The sequence below is a fragment of the Antechinus flavipes genome, chromosome 2, assembly GCF_016432865.1.
Source record: "Antechinus flavipes isolate AdamAnt ecotype Samford, QLD, Australia chromosome 2, AdamAnt_v2, whole genome shotgun sequence".
NCBI lineage: Eukaryota > Metazoa > Chordata > Mammalia > Dasyuromorphia > Dasyuridae > Antechinus > Antechinus flavipes.
This window is the reverse complement of record NC_067399.1, coordinates 577,692,477-577,709,011: the sequence shown is the minus strand read 5'-3', so window position 1 is coordinate 577,709,011 and position 16,535 is coordinate 577,692,477. Positions and strand designations below refer to the sequence as shown.

The window sequence follows — 16,535 nt, the reverse complement described above, 5'->3', positions numbered from 1 at the left end:
GATGGCAAAGTCCAAAGAACCTTGAGAAGCAATGGTAGAGCAAATGGTCTACCATGCCAAGAGGATGGTGGATCCAAGGGTCAGAGAAAAAGGAGAAAAGGAGGAGAAGGAGAAGGAGAAAAAGAAAGAAAAGGAGGAAGAGGAAGATAGTAGTAGTAGTAATAACTGATATATGTGTTTTAAGGTTTTCTAGGTTCTTACAAATATTCTCATTCGATCCTCACAACACAGGGAGAGAGATGCTATTATTATCCCCCTTTTACAGTTGAGGACACTTAAGACAGACATAGTTTAAGTGACTTGTCCAGAATTAAAGTTAGTGTCTGAGGTTAGATATGGACCCAGGTCTTCCTGACTGGCATAGAGTTGAACCTAGGAGTCGCCTATCCAAACTAATGTGGTTCAATCAAAAATGTACATAAAAGACAAGTTTAATAAATGTCACCTAGTATGCTTTTATAGATTAATGAATACTAATGAAATACTCTGGATGGGTTAAAAAGAGTTTATACAAGAATACAGTAGCTTGCAAGATGCCTTTGTGAAACATGGTTGAATGAATATTTTTCAAGGATTAAGAGTTGGCTGGGAACTTTGTGAATTGTTTTGGTCTCCCTGAAATATTTGTGCCCAAGAAATGTTATGGCTAAAAGCAAGTTAACATCCCTAAGCAAGGAAACGAGATTGATTTTTTTCCCCATGAAAAAATAAAAAGTAGACTGTTTAAATGAGATCTATAAACACTGTTTGTGGATTTATGAACTGAGCCAAAGTCTATATATTGTGAGATGTAAAATGCATGGAAATTACTAATGGGCATGAAGTTGGTGGTTTTTAATTTTTTTTATTTAAAGAAGGCAATGTATTGTCTTTCAATAAAGAATTAACCTTGACAATAAAATGTAAACAAGAGCTTAAATAATTAATTGTGAGGTTTTTTTTTCCCTACTGCAGATTTCAGTCTTTTGTAGCAACATAAACACAGCATGAACTTCTTTGACCATGAGTGTAGTGATAAGGCCTTTAAAAATATTCAGATTTAGGATGAATTTAAAAAAAAAAGAAATTTAAGGCTTGGACTTTTGTTTTCAACAATGTTTTCTCCACCATTTTTGCTGAATAATAATGAAGCACCTTGGAGATTTTTGCCAGAAGCTTTTTTAGTAAGCTTTCTAACCTGTAACCCTGTCCAAAGAGATTTATTAGCAAGAATTAATTCCTTTTGGTTAAGATAATGTAATTATTTACAGAAACACATTAAAATCAAAGTGATTCCTGCCTTTCTGTTTGCAGAGATACATAGAGAACGGCAACATCATGGCCTGTTACAATGAACTAATTCAGCTGGAATTTGGTGAAGTGCGGTCACAACTTAAACTAAGGTAATTCTGTCACTTTGGATAAGCATGTCAGGGCAGAATGATGCAGTGAGGGTGACTTTGTAGCTATAATTGATTTGTTATTTGTGGAACTGGAGAGTAATAAGTGCCTGGCCATCCAAATTGCTTCTGCCAACTTTTACTGCCTATATAGAATAGTCAGGGCAGTCTTACTGGGTAGTCTGGCCAAAATAACCATTAGGTAGATACCTAAGTGATTGTTGTGTCATACTTAAAGAATAGCTTTAAATGGTTCACTGGCAGCGTAGGGCAACCTGAGATTGGTCATGGGCTCATTGCTATTTAAGAACATCAATAATAATAACCCACATTCTCATATGCTTTAATTTTATAAAGCATTTTCTTTGAAGGGGTCTTTGCAGAGATTGATAGGGAAAGTATTATTAGGCCCATTTTACAGATCAGCAATTTTAATCTTAGCACTTGGCCAGGCTCCCACAATATGTTATTGCCACTGCTAAAAATCAAACCCAGATTTCTTGACTCAAAATTCAGTTTCTATGTTTCCTCCAATTTAATCATTCTTTCACCTGTGATTCAGAAAAGACTGGGTATTATAAGGACTGAAGAGAATAGTGGTGGTTGTTGTTCAGTCATGTCAGAGTCTTCATGACCCACTTGGGGTTTTCTTGATGAAGATACTGCAGTATTTTGCCATTTCCTTCTCCAGTTCATTTTACAGAAAAAGAACTGAGGCAAATAGGGTGAAGTGACTTGCCCAGGGTCACACAGATAGGAGTCTTCCTGACTCTGGGCCCAGTATTCAGTCACAACCCACAGAACTCAATTAAACAAATTTAGGGATATATTTCATAGATCCAGTTCAGCTCACTTATGGAAGTAGCCCATGTTTGGTAGCCATGCTGAAGGGGGACTTGGCCATAACTCACCAAGCAACGTGTCTCCTTTCCAGCTGGCTCCAAGCAGGCCCCTTATGAAATATAGGACATAGAATTATAGACCAGAGCTAGTCATGAACTTGGAGGTCAGCTGATCCAACCTTCCCATTTCATAAATATGGAAACTGAGGTTCAGCAGGATTAAAGTTATTTGCTCAAAGTCACACAGGCAGTATGTGGGCAGAGACAGGGTTAAAATGCACGTTCCCCCGTACCATACTGCCTCTAAGCAGGAAAGAGTTAAGTTTATAGTAGATATTTTCTTTTTGATTTAAAGGCAAAAATCAGTCCTCTGTGCTACAGGCCCAAGCTTCTTGGTGAAATTACCCCTAATGCACACAGAAGTGTGAAGCTGTACCATTTAGTGGCATTGATCAGAGCGTGATACCCAGGAGGGCACCCACAGTTTCAATCACCAAACAGTCCAGTTAACGCCACGAAGAGGAAACTCTGTTTCCTGGCCGTGGGCTGCCCTGGGAATGCCAGACAGTCGCCTTGTCAGTGTTTGCCAGCCGGGACCAGCCAGCAGAGAGTGGATGGCTCGGGGAACTCAGCAACACACCTGGAAAAAACAATCCAGACCCCCATCCTCACCTGTCACTGCAAAGAATAGATAGGAACTGGTCTTCTAAGGCTGAGAGTTCAACACTTCAGTTCAGTTGAACACAATTGAACATCACACTTCAACACGTACCAGGGTGAGATGGTTGACAGAGCCTCTTTATTGCCTTAAAGGGGGAGGCAAAGGGATATTTAAATAGTGTCAGGCACTCTGCTATGTCCTTTTAATATCTGATCTCCCAATAATCTTGTAACCTGCCGAGTAGATGCTATTATTATCCCCATTTTATACTCGAGGAAACTGAGGTGAACAGATTAAATAATGTGATCAGGTCTTAGTGAAGTTTGAAGTCATTTAAATCTATTAAAAAACCTCTTTAACATATATTAAACCTATTTACAACTGCACTAAAGCTCTGTATCGCTCTGGGAATCCTCTGCATAGAGATGATAATTAAACCTTTGGAGGCTGATGAGGTTATCAAGAGAGAGTACAGAGGATAAGAAAAGAGGACCCAGGATAGAATCTTGGGGGAATATCTGTCACATTTAGAGAATGTAATTTAGATACTTAGAAAAATGGAAACTGAGACAGAATATTTAGACAGACATGAGGGGAACCAATAAAGAGTCAAATCACGAAAACCTAAAAAAGAAAGGATCCAAAAGCAGTGAATAAGAACTGATAAAAAAAAAAAAAGCAGGGGGTAGAGTCAAAAAAGACTAAAAAACGACCACCAGATTTGATAATGGGGAGAATGTATAAGGACAAAAAGTTTTCCCATGATCTGTTACTCTTTTGGAAAGGCTAAATCAGAATGCATTTTAAAATATATAAAATCCTTAGAATCCTAGGATTAGAAGGGACTTTAATCTCACATCCAGTTCATAAATCCTTTCTATTATACTCCTAATGAAGGTGTGCTTTTATCACACACACAGAAAAGAACTATTTATTCTCTCTGTCTTAAGTTTTAAGTAAGTATTTAGAATCCATAATCCTATACATGTAGAGTCCAAAGGGACTTTTAATATTGGCTCTCAAGCACATTCGCTTTTTTTTTTTTTTTTTACAGTTGATGAAATTAAAGCCCAGAGAGGTTAATACTTTGTCCAAGGTCACACAGCTGGTTATCCTTGCTAATGCATTGGCCTCTCCTACATAATACATTAGCACTAAATAACAGGGCTGTGACCAATTACAATGAGTAACTGTAAAAGTGAGGGCAACTGGGTGGTGCAGTAGATAGAGGTCTGGCCTTGGAATCAGGAAGACTCCTCTTCTCAAGTTCAAATCCAGCATCAGACATTGATTAGCTGTGTGACCCTGGGCAAGTCACTTTACCCTGTCTTAGTTTCCTCATCTGTAAAATGAGCTGGAGAAGGAAATGTCAAACTACTCTAGGATCTTTGCCAAGAAAACCCCAAATGGGATCACAAAGAGTCAGATGCAACTAAATCGACTCAGCAACAAAGGGAGGGTTCAAGGAGGTAGAAAGTGTTTTTAGTTATCAGGGCTTTTCAGGCCCCTGAAAACATTCTATACTATGTTCCTTTTCTACCTACCCAGGAAGGCAATCCTGTTCATTTTTACTGAAAATACTATATAGCTATACCCATATTAATCAATCCTTGTTTTCTACCTAAATAGGGCTTGCAATTCAATATTCACGGCACTAGAAAAAAGTCAAGAAGCCATTGAAATTAAAAATGAAGATCACATTTTACAGGTTTGTGGCAAACTTTGTTCTAAAGGATAGAAATGTGCTTTTCTGGCTTAGGGGACTTGGTGCTGATTATTTCTTCTTTCTTTTGGAGAAGAGTGAGAAGCTTAGTTGTTATTTTGCTTTAGATACTTCAGTAATTGAAAAGCCATGAAGTTATTACTGCTGTATTTCATTTTGAAAGTTCAAGAAACAAGAAAGTTAATGTGACATAAAATATTTCACTTAAATCAAATATAGTTTTTATAAAGAGGATTGATAGCTTTTAATGATAGCTTTAGGAGTTACCAATGTTGTGAAAATAATAACATTTATTTTAAGTTCTTTTCTCTCTTAAAAAAAAGAAATTTAACATTCTCGTTTGTAGTACTAGAAACATGTCATTTGCCTCTATTACATGTATATTTACATATCTACGTATATAAAATCACATTAAACACTTTTTATTTATAAAGCAACTTGCACAAGTAACATTCAATCCTTATGGCACTCTGGGATAGTGATGTTATGAGCACTATTGTCTCTGGCTTGCAAAAGATGGTGATGAGGGTCAGAGAATTTTAAGAAATTGCATCCAAGTTGCAAACAACTCTGAAAATTTTAAATTAAAAAAATTTTAAAAAGAAAAAGCAATCTGGTCCAAAGGGATGTGCCTCTCTTAGGCACTGCTACTTGGCCCACATTCCTTCTCCTCTCATATTTTGTTTGCTCAGGATGTGTGATATTCTTCCTAGCATATAGTTGCTATCATAATAATTCTGTGTTAGAAACTTTGATTTAAAGTGTGATTCTCTTTCAACATGCTTCTCAGCCAATGTGTTCTCCTTTACTGTCCTTGCTGGACAGGTTAGTTGGGTCAGTGAGTCAGCACATGAGGTTTCTATTCTTGGAACATCCCACTATAGCAGGAGTACTTAACCAGAGGCCCATGAACTTGTTTCAAAAATGTTTTTAGATAATTCTGTTTTAATAGAATTAGTTTTCTTTGTAATCTTATATATTTTATTTTATGCATAAAAATATTTCTTTAACAAGGGTCTTTGGACTTCACCAGATCTCCAAAAAGATCTGTATCATACACACACACAAAGAGAGAGAGAGAGAGAAAAAGAGAGAAAAAAAGAGAGAGAAAGAGAGAGAGAGAGAGAGAGAGAGAGAGAGAGAGAGAGAGAAGTAAAGAAAAATATAGACACAGAGAGGGAGAGAGCTAATGAAATATAGGGAGAAAGATAGTTCTGGGTCCTTCTTTGGAGTTCAGGGCAAATTTGAAAAATTTTAAGGGGATTAAGCTCAGAACAAAATCCTGAGAAACCCTTAAAGAGATGGGGATCAGAGAGAACTCACATTCTCTTATCCCCATAAAGTTCCTTGCCCTCACCCCATCTCTCTGATAAACAGTGACTGGTCTTGAACCAGTCACTCTCCTATGGTATAGTCCAGTGGTTTAGACTTAGATAAATCTTCAGTAAATGCTTTTAGGCCATCATGATGTTGAAGACAATGCCTTCCCCATTTTGCCCCCCTTCTGTCATAGTGTGCTCTGTGGCAGATCTCACATGTCCTCTAGCTTGGGTGTTTATGCCATCAGGAAATTATATTGTGGCCAATTTTGTCTTTTCACATCTTCTCTTCCCTGCGTCACTGACTCCAGCATAAGTAGGGAATTTAGGGAGCAGGCATTGAAGTTTGGCAAACTCCAGAGTTCAAAGAAACTGAATATTAAAAAAAAAAAAAACTCCTTGAAGGTCCCAAGATGAATCTTTTCTCGAAACTAGAGATTTTTTTTTCCTTTTTGGTTTTGTCCTCAGTTGCTCTGAGGATCCCTACAAAAGCCTAATTTGATGGCCTTTAAATTTGAAGAGATAAAGTACCTTAGCAAATAAGGCACTAGTCAAGGATAGACTTAAGTTCAAATTTCAAACACTTTGATTACCTCCTTTTTCAATGCTGATTTTGCCAAGTTTCTCTTTCTTTTCCTAGTATGCCAATCCTGCATTTGAAATGGCTATGGGCTATCAAACAGGTGAACTACTGGGGAAGGAATTAGTAGAAGAGCCTCTAAGTGAAAAAAAAGCTGATTTCCTGGAAGCTATAAATTCATGCATCAAGATAGGAAAGGTAAGTAAGAGTCTTATAAACTCTTTCATTTTCCACCCCCACACACACCTCTAAAGATTCAGTGGTCACCTCCATCTATACAGATTAATCCAATCTCTATGAGATTGTGTGAACAACTGCAGTCCTGATTTGCTAGTGCCCTATTAGACATATCCACTTGCATATCTCCCTAGTATTTCAAAATCAATAGGTCAGAAACAGAATACATCATCTTCCCTCCAAAACGCACTCTTCTACCTTCCCCATCTCTGACCCTCCCTCCCACGCTCCCAGGAAAAACTGGATAAGCACAATGTCTGCCTGCCTTCAAGTAGCTTGCAGTCTATCCATATAATATGTACAGAAACAAAAAACAACTTCACTATAAGACCGTATCTGGAGCCATGAGAGGCACACAACACTGACAGTTCAGAGGAGGGAGAGTTTTGCCTATGGGAGAATTAGAGATGGCTTTAGAGGTGGGAAGGAAGGGAAGAGAATAAGCATTTATATAGCACCTACTATTTGTTAGACACTGTGCTAAGTTAAGTGTCTTTTACAAACATTATCTCATTTGACTCATATAAGAACCTGCAGAAGAGATGCTGTTATTATCCCCATTTTACAGTTAAGGAAACTGAGGCAGGATTTAAGTGATTTGCCCAGAGTCACAGAGCTAGCAAGTGTCTGAGACTGGGTTTGAACTCATCCTGATTCCAAGCTCAGTGTTCTACCTATTAGGCCAACTAGCTGCCCAGTGTGGAAGTGGGATTTGAACTGGACCTTGAAAGGAATGAGGATTTCCACAAGTTAAAGGACCTCTTGAAATTGAGGAAACATTTTAAGCAAAAGCAAGTTTCTCCAACTTGTTCTCTCTCCCTAGACATCAGGCTGCTGCTAGATGCTACTGATTAACTTGCCCCAACTATAATTCTCCAGTTTACTGATTAAACCTTTCCTTTAGCTGGCTGCAGTTTTTATAGACTGGCCTGTAAAACTCCCTTCCTTTAAAGGGACGAGACACATTTTTCATGGAAATAGAACAACTGAAGTGTTTTCAGATAGCAACTAACAGCCTAAAAACAAAAATGTCATGTAATTTCTCCATCTATTTCTCAACTAGCAATTATCTCTTCCTACTTGACTACTTCAGTGAGTCTGTGATCTCCCCAATGTAGGTATTCTCTCCTTTGAAGCAGATTATAATTCCCTTGCCTTTCCTTCCCTTATGCCTCTATCCCTTGTGTTTCTTTTCTATTTTCTCCCATACAATTTCTATAAAGGCTTTTTTTTGTCCAGCATGTTGAGAGTTCTTCTTTGGGGGTTTATTTACATGCTGTAGGTAGTACAGCACTTAAAACTGTCAATTTTTTGTTTCTTCTCTCCCTGACATAACGACATAACCACCCTTCTTGCTTTTCTGTTCATACATTTCCTCAATGGTATTCCCTGTTTCATTTCTGGTACATAGGTCATGGTTGTAATTATAGCAGTGGCAATTTGTGTACACTGCATATCTCTCCACTCCCTTTTGGAACTCTTGTAACTTTAAACTTTTGGAGACTGTTCTGTTCCTAGTTTTGCAATCATACACCATCATTGGTAGAATATTTGTATTTATTTAAAAAGAAAAAAACTTAAACTACAAGGGTGATTTTGGAGCCAGAGAGCATCTTAGGACTCCTGAAAACTAGGTTTTCAAATGCAATACAGTTCACTTTGTTCCTCTGTTTCAATTCTGGACCCAACTAATTCACTAGTCCATCTGTAATCACTGTCCCCCATGTGATTATCATTATCATCCTCATCATAATTGCTAGCATTTATATAGTGCTTGTAGGTTTGCAAAGCACTTTCCTTGTGTTATCATCTCATTTGTTTTTCACAACCACTCTGAGAGGGAGGCACTCTTGCTATCCCCCCTTTTATAGATGAGGTAACCAGGGACACACAGGTATATTTCTGAGTCAGAATTGAATTCTCACTCACTTCCTTCTGACTCCAAGTACAACACTTGTGCTGAGACACCTTTTCTGCCTTTTTTGTTGCTTGTGTAGATATGACAAGAAGTATCAACATTCATCCGCCTTTCCTTAATAGCATCTATAGTGAATTTCAGGGCTAATAAGTCCATTTATCACTGAAAGTTACCTGACTGGGGATCACCTAAGCTCACATTTTTATAAATCTTTGTGTTTTACTAAGTGTTTCCCTCCAAAGCCACCCTGTAAGGTACTTGCATTTCTCGGGAAGGACCGTAATGAGATCATTGAGCTTTCTGTAAAGGATAAAAGCCAATTCTCCATCATTTTGGAACTCATTTTCTCCCCTGAAGTTCTGTTCTGGGCTCTCATTGTGATGTGGAGGTGACATTGGTTTCTTGAAATCTGTACCAGCTGAGCATGAGCTTGATTGCTGCTCTTCAGTCCTGCCTGATTCTTCATGATCCAGTTGGGACCTTACTTGGCAAAGACACTAGAGCAGTTTACCATTTTCTTCTCCAGCTCATTTTACAAATGAGGAACTGAGGCAAACAGGGATAAACGACTTGCCCAGGGTCACCCAGCTAGTGTCTTCAGTCAGATTTGAACTTGGAAACATGAGTCTTGTGGATTCCGAGTCCAATGCTTTATCTACTGCACCTCCTTGCTGCCCTAGTTTCACAGAAGCTACAAACCCAGAAAAGCTGCTTTTACACAGAGCAGCCACAGACAGCCTGAGAGTGACGGCTATCGTCCGTGATCTTGCCTAGCCAAGTTCAGAAAGGGTCATCATCCAGAAAACTGTCTACCAGCTGATGATTTTTTAAGGTCATGGCCACTCATAAAGTGGCAAAAATAGAGGTATCTTGGGTTTGCTGTCCGTGGAGGGAGTACCAATCATGCCCTCCACCTTCCCCTGACCCATGAAACCACAGATATCTGGAAGGATTTGAAGTAAAAAACTGACTCAATGATTTTAAAGTGAGAATATGTTTGAAAATGAAGAGGCAGAAAACTTTGTTTTTCTTTTCCATTTAATAAATGAATGGGCAGAAAGAAGGGACAACTGAGTTAGGGAAGGAGAGAATAAAGTGTCTACTCTATGCTAGTCACTGTGCCTCATGAGTACTTTTATGAATATTATCTCATTTGATCTTTCAAATGATCCTTTGAGAGAGATGCTATCCCCATTTTATAGTTGAAAAGCTAAAGGCACAAAAAAAACTAAATGACTTGCTCAGGGTGATCAGCCTAGTAATTATCTGAGGTCATATTTGAACTCAGGACCAGCATTCTATCACTATATTACCTAGATGCATAATATCTTAATTTTTTTCCATGTTGATATGGCAAAAATTGACTTAATTTTGGCTAAATAAAAACAGAAAATTTATATATATACAAATATATACATAACCTGTGTTAGTTTTGTAAAAAAAAAACATGTGATCTTTTAAAATATATTCAAAACACTTAGATTTAACTTAAATATTAAAAATGTAAAGTAAAATAAGTGAATGAAAATTTTTGGTGGTAGTGATTGTCTTCATCCTCCCACCCCAACACATTCACTTTTCTTTCCCTAACTATCCAATAAATATCCAAGACTTTTTTCTTATTTTCCTTATATTTATTCTATATTCAGGGTGTGCCAAGAGTCTTAAACTTCATATGCTATATGCTTTCATAAAATCATATTTATGTATGTACTTATATTTCTCATGATAGCATAAGCAAGGTATAATGTTAAATATTTAATAACCAGCTCTCTAAGAGGAAAAATGTATACACATCATATTTTTAAATTTAATCTGCTTTATTAGCATATTCTCCATATCTATCTTAGGTCTGTACAATCAACAAAATAGTAAATCAAGCCTCATATGATTGTTGATTTGAAACTCTATTTCTTAGGCTTTCATAATACTATACTTTTCTGGTTTTCTAACCTTGGTCTATTCTTCACTCCCTTGCCTAGCTCATCAATATTGATAGCTTCAACTGTACAGATTAAAAATCTATGGCTCTAGCTGTGACCTGTATTCCAGTATAGTGTCTCTAACTATAGGCTAAATAAATATTCCTACTTAAATGTTCTTCTATCACCTTCAGTTCAATTTGTCTAAAATTCAATTAAACAAACAATAATTAAGTACTCCCTATGTGCCAGCTATTTTGCTAAGTGCTAGGAATTTTTTTTTTGGCCAAATCTAAAATTTCTATATTGGAGGGAGTGCCAGATTTGGAGTCAAGAACAACCAGATTAAAATCCTACCTCTTCCACGTACAGCATCACTCTAACCAAATCTCATAGCCTCTCTCAAGGCTCACTTGATTTCCTTATCTGTAAAATGGGTACATATCTGTAAAATAGGGTAGGGCTGAGGTAGAATTGATGGGAAGATCAAGTGTAATTAATATTTACAGAGTGTTTTACATCACTTTTATACTATGGAAAGCATCTGGAAAATTTTCAGTTATAAGCTTAAAATTGTACAAGACTTTTGAGAATAAGTTATGTTTAGGATCAGACAGCCCCTACTGTAAATTAACCCCTTGTCTTTGGTGCCTGGTACTGGGTGAGAGATTCAGTGGCTTGTTCCTGGTCCTAGAATACAAAGCTAATATGAATCAGTCAGATTTTGCCCCCAACCCCAATTATCTGACTTTAAGCCTAGCCCTCCCTCCTCTAAACTATCCTTACTCTCCCACTAGGTTTAGAAAGATAAAAATGAAATAGTCCCTGCCCTAAAGGAGCTTGTGTTATACATAATGATATGTACATAGATAAGAGGAATACACACACACACACACACACACACACACACACAGAGAGAGAGAGAGAGAGAGAGAGAGAGAGAGAGAGAGAGAGAGATAAGTAACTAGGTCATTTGAGAAGAAGAAAAAAAGCACTAACAATAGGAGGTCAGGGAAGTTTTTAAAGAGGGTGTAAAACTTCTAAGAGGGTGTAGACGTGAGCCTTGATGGAATAGGATTCTGAGAGGCAGAAGTGTACTTCAAACATGGAGGACCACTTGGTGAATGGATTAAGTTGAAAGATGGAATTTTATGTTGAAGACATGAAAACATCAGTTTGGAGGAAAAAGAGTGTGAAAAGCAGAGGAATGTCAAATAAGGCTAGAAAATTCTTATGGTAGAACCAGAGCCTGAGATACTAGAATGAGGTGTCTCATTGATCAGGGAAGTGACATGAGCAGAGAGGTACATTATTAAGGAGATTATTAAGACAGGTGTGTGGGAGTTGGATTCAAGAGGAGAGAGACAGAAAGTGGGGAGCCTGATTAGGAGGCTTTTGCCATAACCCAGATGATAAGTGATTAAAGCTTGAACTCGGGTAATAATTATATAAGTGAAATGAAGGATGTGGATTTGAGAGAGAGGCAGAAGTTACAGGGCTTGGTATTTGATTAGATATGGTGGATGTAAAAAGGCGAGACCTAGGAATCATTGTTTTCTAAGCTCATCACTTTCCCCTAGAATAACACTCTAGTCTTCTTTATTTCTATCCTCCTAGTGACAGAAATTCAAATTTTTCTGGTCATCTTGAGTCTTTACTTTTCTCTATTCTCCTATATCCAGTCACTAAGATCTTTTTTTCATAACATTTTTCTCATATCTCTCCCTTCCTCCTTTCCACTCCCATTGCTACTATTCTAGTTTATTTTTATTGATCAGTTGTGTCCTTCTTTAACCAGTTTTAATAACTTCCTTACTATAAATAGAGGCCTACAGGATCATAAATTTAGTTATTGAAGAGACCTCAGACATCATCTAGTGTAATTGCCTCTTTTTATGGATGAAGAAACTGAGACCCAGAGAGTGGCAGCATTTACCTATCTTAGCTAGGTCTTACTGCTGGCAGAGCTGAGATTTGAGTCCAGAATCTCTGACTCCAAATCCAGACCCCTTTACGTGCTGCTCCCCTGCCCTACACTGACCTCAATTCCTGCCTTGGCAAATATATTGGTAGGCCCCAAACTAAATGCTTTTTCACGTCAAGATCAGAATCACATCCCATGTTCTAATCACTGATATTTAATTTACTTGGTTGTGTACCTGGGTCTATGACGTCTTCCTTACCTGCTCTCTGACTACTGTCTTTATCCAAACTGTCTGTACTTATCTTGCCTACATTTGACTTAGAATACCAACAAACTCTAAGCCTTAGCTCACTCCTCCTAAAGCCTAAATGATCGCTCTGCTTTCCCTGTCCAAGGCCCCATTGGACTATCCTTCTCTTCTTGTTTCTGCCACAGGGAGAGAAATCATCCTGTTGTTTCCTCCAGGTCCATTGGATTTTTCAGGCACATTTGATCTGAATAATCCATCTCCAATCTCTGTGACTATGTGGTCCTCCCAGGAATTTCAAATGTCTGCTTCTTTTCAGGCTCCTTCAAAATTTGGCTTAAAAACTATCTTATATGTACAGCCTTTCCTAATTCTGTCTCTCTCTTAACCGCTAGTTACTTACTCCTTCCCCAAATTATTTTGTATCCATTTGCATATTTTATGTATGTATGTATGTGTATACACACACACACACACACACATGTTTTTGATGTAATATAGATTCCTTGAAGGGAGAGATTTTTTTCTTTTTTGTCTTTATATCCCAAGTGTTCAGCTCAGTGTATGATATATAGTAGGTGCTTAATAAATACTTATTGACTTACTAATTGAAGTAGAGACTGGATGCAGATCAGTCTCCTTGTGGTCCCTAGGAATCTAAGATCATCATTTTAGAGCTAGAAGAGCCCTTAGAAGTCATAATATCATGTGGTTGAAGGAACATCAGAAGTCATGTAGTTCAATCCCTTAGTTGATATCAGAAGAAAATAAAGTCCATTTACTTGCCCACAGTCAATCAGGAAGTCAGTGGGAGATTTGGGCTTGGAATTTAGGTCTTCTGACTCTAAAATCATGTTCCTTCCCCTATATTACTTTTTTTTTTCCTGCCTGAAGACTTCAAAGACATGAACAGAGATGAAGACTCTTGGATCTCTGTAGCAGACTGGGAGCAACATATCCTAAGGGTTCCAGTAACCTTTACATTTCAAATATGGAGGATAATGCTTGAAAAGCATTTAGTATATAATGCGTCCTTTCCACCAGTAAAGGGCCCAACCATATGGGTTTGCAGAATGGTGCCTTTGTCAATAAATAACTTAAGCAAGATGGTTAAAGTTGTGTCTGGGGTTTGGATCACTTTTTATCCTTAAGTGTCTTAGTAGTGTTAAATGAATTGGAACGCAAACTGGGAAATGTTCTGAGGTTTCTGTTTTGAATACAAAATTTAATGATGCTTGAACTCCATTTATAGGAGTGGCAAGGAATTTATTATGCCAAAAAGAAAAATGGGGATAATATACAACAAAATGTGAAGATCATACCTGTCATCGGACAGGGAGGGTGAGTAAAAAGAAATCCAATACTTTAGTCAACAGATAATACTTTTGTGTTGCTTCAGAACTGATCTTACATGTGTATCTATTTGAATAAGTCAAAAACTTCAGCAAGGTCACAGACCAACTAGAAATTGAGTCTGATATCTCCTGAACATCTTCAGAGCAGTGAATTTTTTTTTCTTAATGATGATTTTTAAAAAGTAATTGTTTTCAGGGGATAATCTTTCTTTGTAGAATGCTTTTTTCTATGTCTTCTATCCAAATGTTATCCCCCCCCCATTTTTCCATACAAGAAAGAATGTCACTTCTCTTAAAATCTTTTCTCCCCACCTGTGCTATTAAATAAAATCTCAGAAGTGACACACACACACACACAATAATATTCAAATCAAGTCAATGAGAATTTATTAAGCACTTAACATGTGTAAGCACTGTACTATACAGTGGGAGAAAGGGACACATTAGCTCAAGGCTAAAGACAAAATGTTCAGTTTACAAATGGCATTGCCAATGAAGAAAAAAATGCTGGAGGAAATATGTTACTCTGCATCTAGACCTTTACTCCTAAAAATGTTGCTTTTCCTATAAAGCAGGAAAAGCAACAATTTTAATTTATTGTTCAATAATAATTTTATTTTACATTTGTTCACATTTGTGTAACCAGTCCAAGAAAAACCAAAACTTTTGTTTCTGTTCTTCTTTTTTCCCAGTGCTTGACACATAGTGGGTGCTTGATAACTTTTCAGTGAATGGGTTGAATGAATAAAATTATTCCCATAGATTACCTCTTGTAAACAGTATGAATTTCACTATTCTGCATCATCACACATGGTGGTACTCAGACCTTAGTTCTGAAAATCTTCTAAGTATATCTTAGGAATAACAGAGTTGAATACCTATTGTTGAAGAAAAAATACTCATTTCTTTAGAATCAGATCCTTTTGAAGTTTTATGTTATTAGTAACACACCATGGCATTTTCACTCTTTCCCAAATTTTATCGTATGATTCACTAGAAGGAGATATCACATTTCAGCTTTGTCCCATTATTGATAAGTACCTTCATAAGCAAGAATTTCTATAGGGAAACAATGCTTTCATTGACCTTGTCAAAAGAGTGGGAAAGCACCTGTCAATTGGGCAGGCACAGTTATGCTGTTATGTGATTCTCACCATGATAATGAAGAACTATCTATATTTAAGTACAATGGTTTCTTTCTCTAAATGGGGCATGGCATATTTGTCAGATAATTGGAAAACCATGGCCAGATCCTGAGTCCAAAGGAGATGTTGGTTAAAGAAGGTAAGGAGATGGGACACAGTATGGTGGAGTAGTGAAGAGAAGTTTTAGATGCGCTTTTCCAAAAGAAAAATAAACATTATGTTTAGATAATCATTCATTATCATTACCTAGACTCACATACAAACATATATAGGCCAAAAATTGAGAAGGAAGAGAATGTGGACTTGAGCACTCCACAAACTATGTCAGTAAAATCCATCTGTGACTTGATTGTAGCTGTTTGAATCAGAAACTTGACATCCTTTCACGTGTTTTTATTTCATGTTTTACCTTTGTAAAAATAATTTAACCTATATTTTGATGGGCATGGCGGTGCACACCTATAATTTCTGACACTGAGAGAGGCCCGCTTGAATTAATTGAGTCCAGGAGTTCTGAGCTGCAGGAGGGCTAAAGATCTAGTGTCCACCTTAAGTCTATAATGAGCCCCTTAGAACAGAGGACCACAAGGAAGCTTAAGGAGGAAACTATAGTTATCCCTTCCACATGGCATCTTTCTCTATCAGAGTTTCAATATATTGTGGGTCATTTTAAGAAACTAAATGGGAATTTGGGGGGAGTTTTGTGGAAGGTGCAGATGACATGTGAATATTGGCAGATGACACAGAAAAAATATTTTTACTTAATATTGACCTACATAGTGCCTATGACCAAATGCTTAACCCAAATTTTGTAATAAGACACTATAAATACCCTGTAAAAGAAAAAGGGAAATTTAGACTTTTTTCTGGCATGAGGAAAAAGCAAAAAAAAATTTTGAATAGATTTTGTAGCTTGTGGGAGCATCACATTCCTAACCCCTGTGATGTGGAAGACATAACAAACTCTTCTAGACCAAGGGATATGGAATGACCCACACTATCAAAAAATCAATAATAAAACCAACCATTGAATGAAGCTAGATAGAAAACTAGTTTTCTTATTCCATCCCACCAATTTATGCAGTTCTTTGGTTAGTAAAAGATTAATCAAGTGATTAAGATGGCTGTTTCTTTATTGTTTCTTGGCACTAACCATCTCCCATAACACAATTTTTAAAAACCCTACTACAAGATGATCTTATATCAAATTAATCAAATTCAAATTTCTTGGAGCCAATCAAAGGCAGAAATGTTAGTGTGGATAACACTGTCTCTATGTTAGC

The 16,535-nt window shown here is 37.2% G+C and overlaps 1 protein-coding gene across 2 annotated transcripts in view; it reads left to right on the top strand.

The window, feature by feature from the left end:
* Positions 1–16,535, top strand: part of PDE8A (phosphodiesterase 8A) — a 258,809-nt gene that overhangs the window by 171,416 nt on the left and 70,858 nt on the right. For both annotated transcript variants that reach the window (XM_051981190.1, XM_051981191.1), the window contains 4 exons: positions 1,294–1,382; positions 4,512–4,590; positions 6,565–6,702; positions 14,005–14,093. In XM_051981190.1, the coding sequence (XP_051837150.1) occupies positions 1,294–1,382; positions 4,512–4,590; positions 6,565–6,702; positions 14,005–14,093 (395 nt within the window). The remainder of the gene's footprint in view (positions 1–1,293; positions 1,383–4,511; positions 4,591–6,564; positions 6,703–14,004; positions 14,094–16,535) is intronic.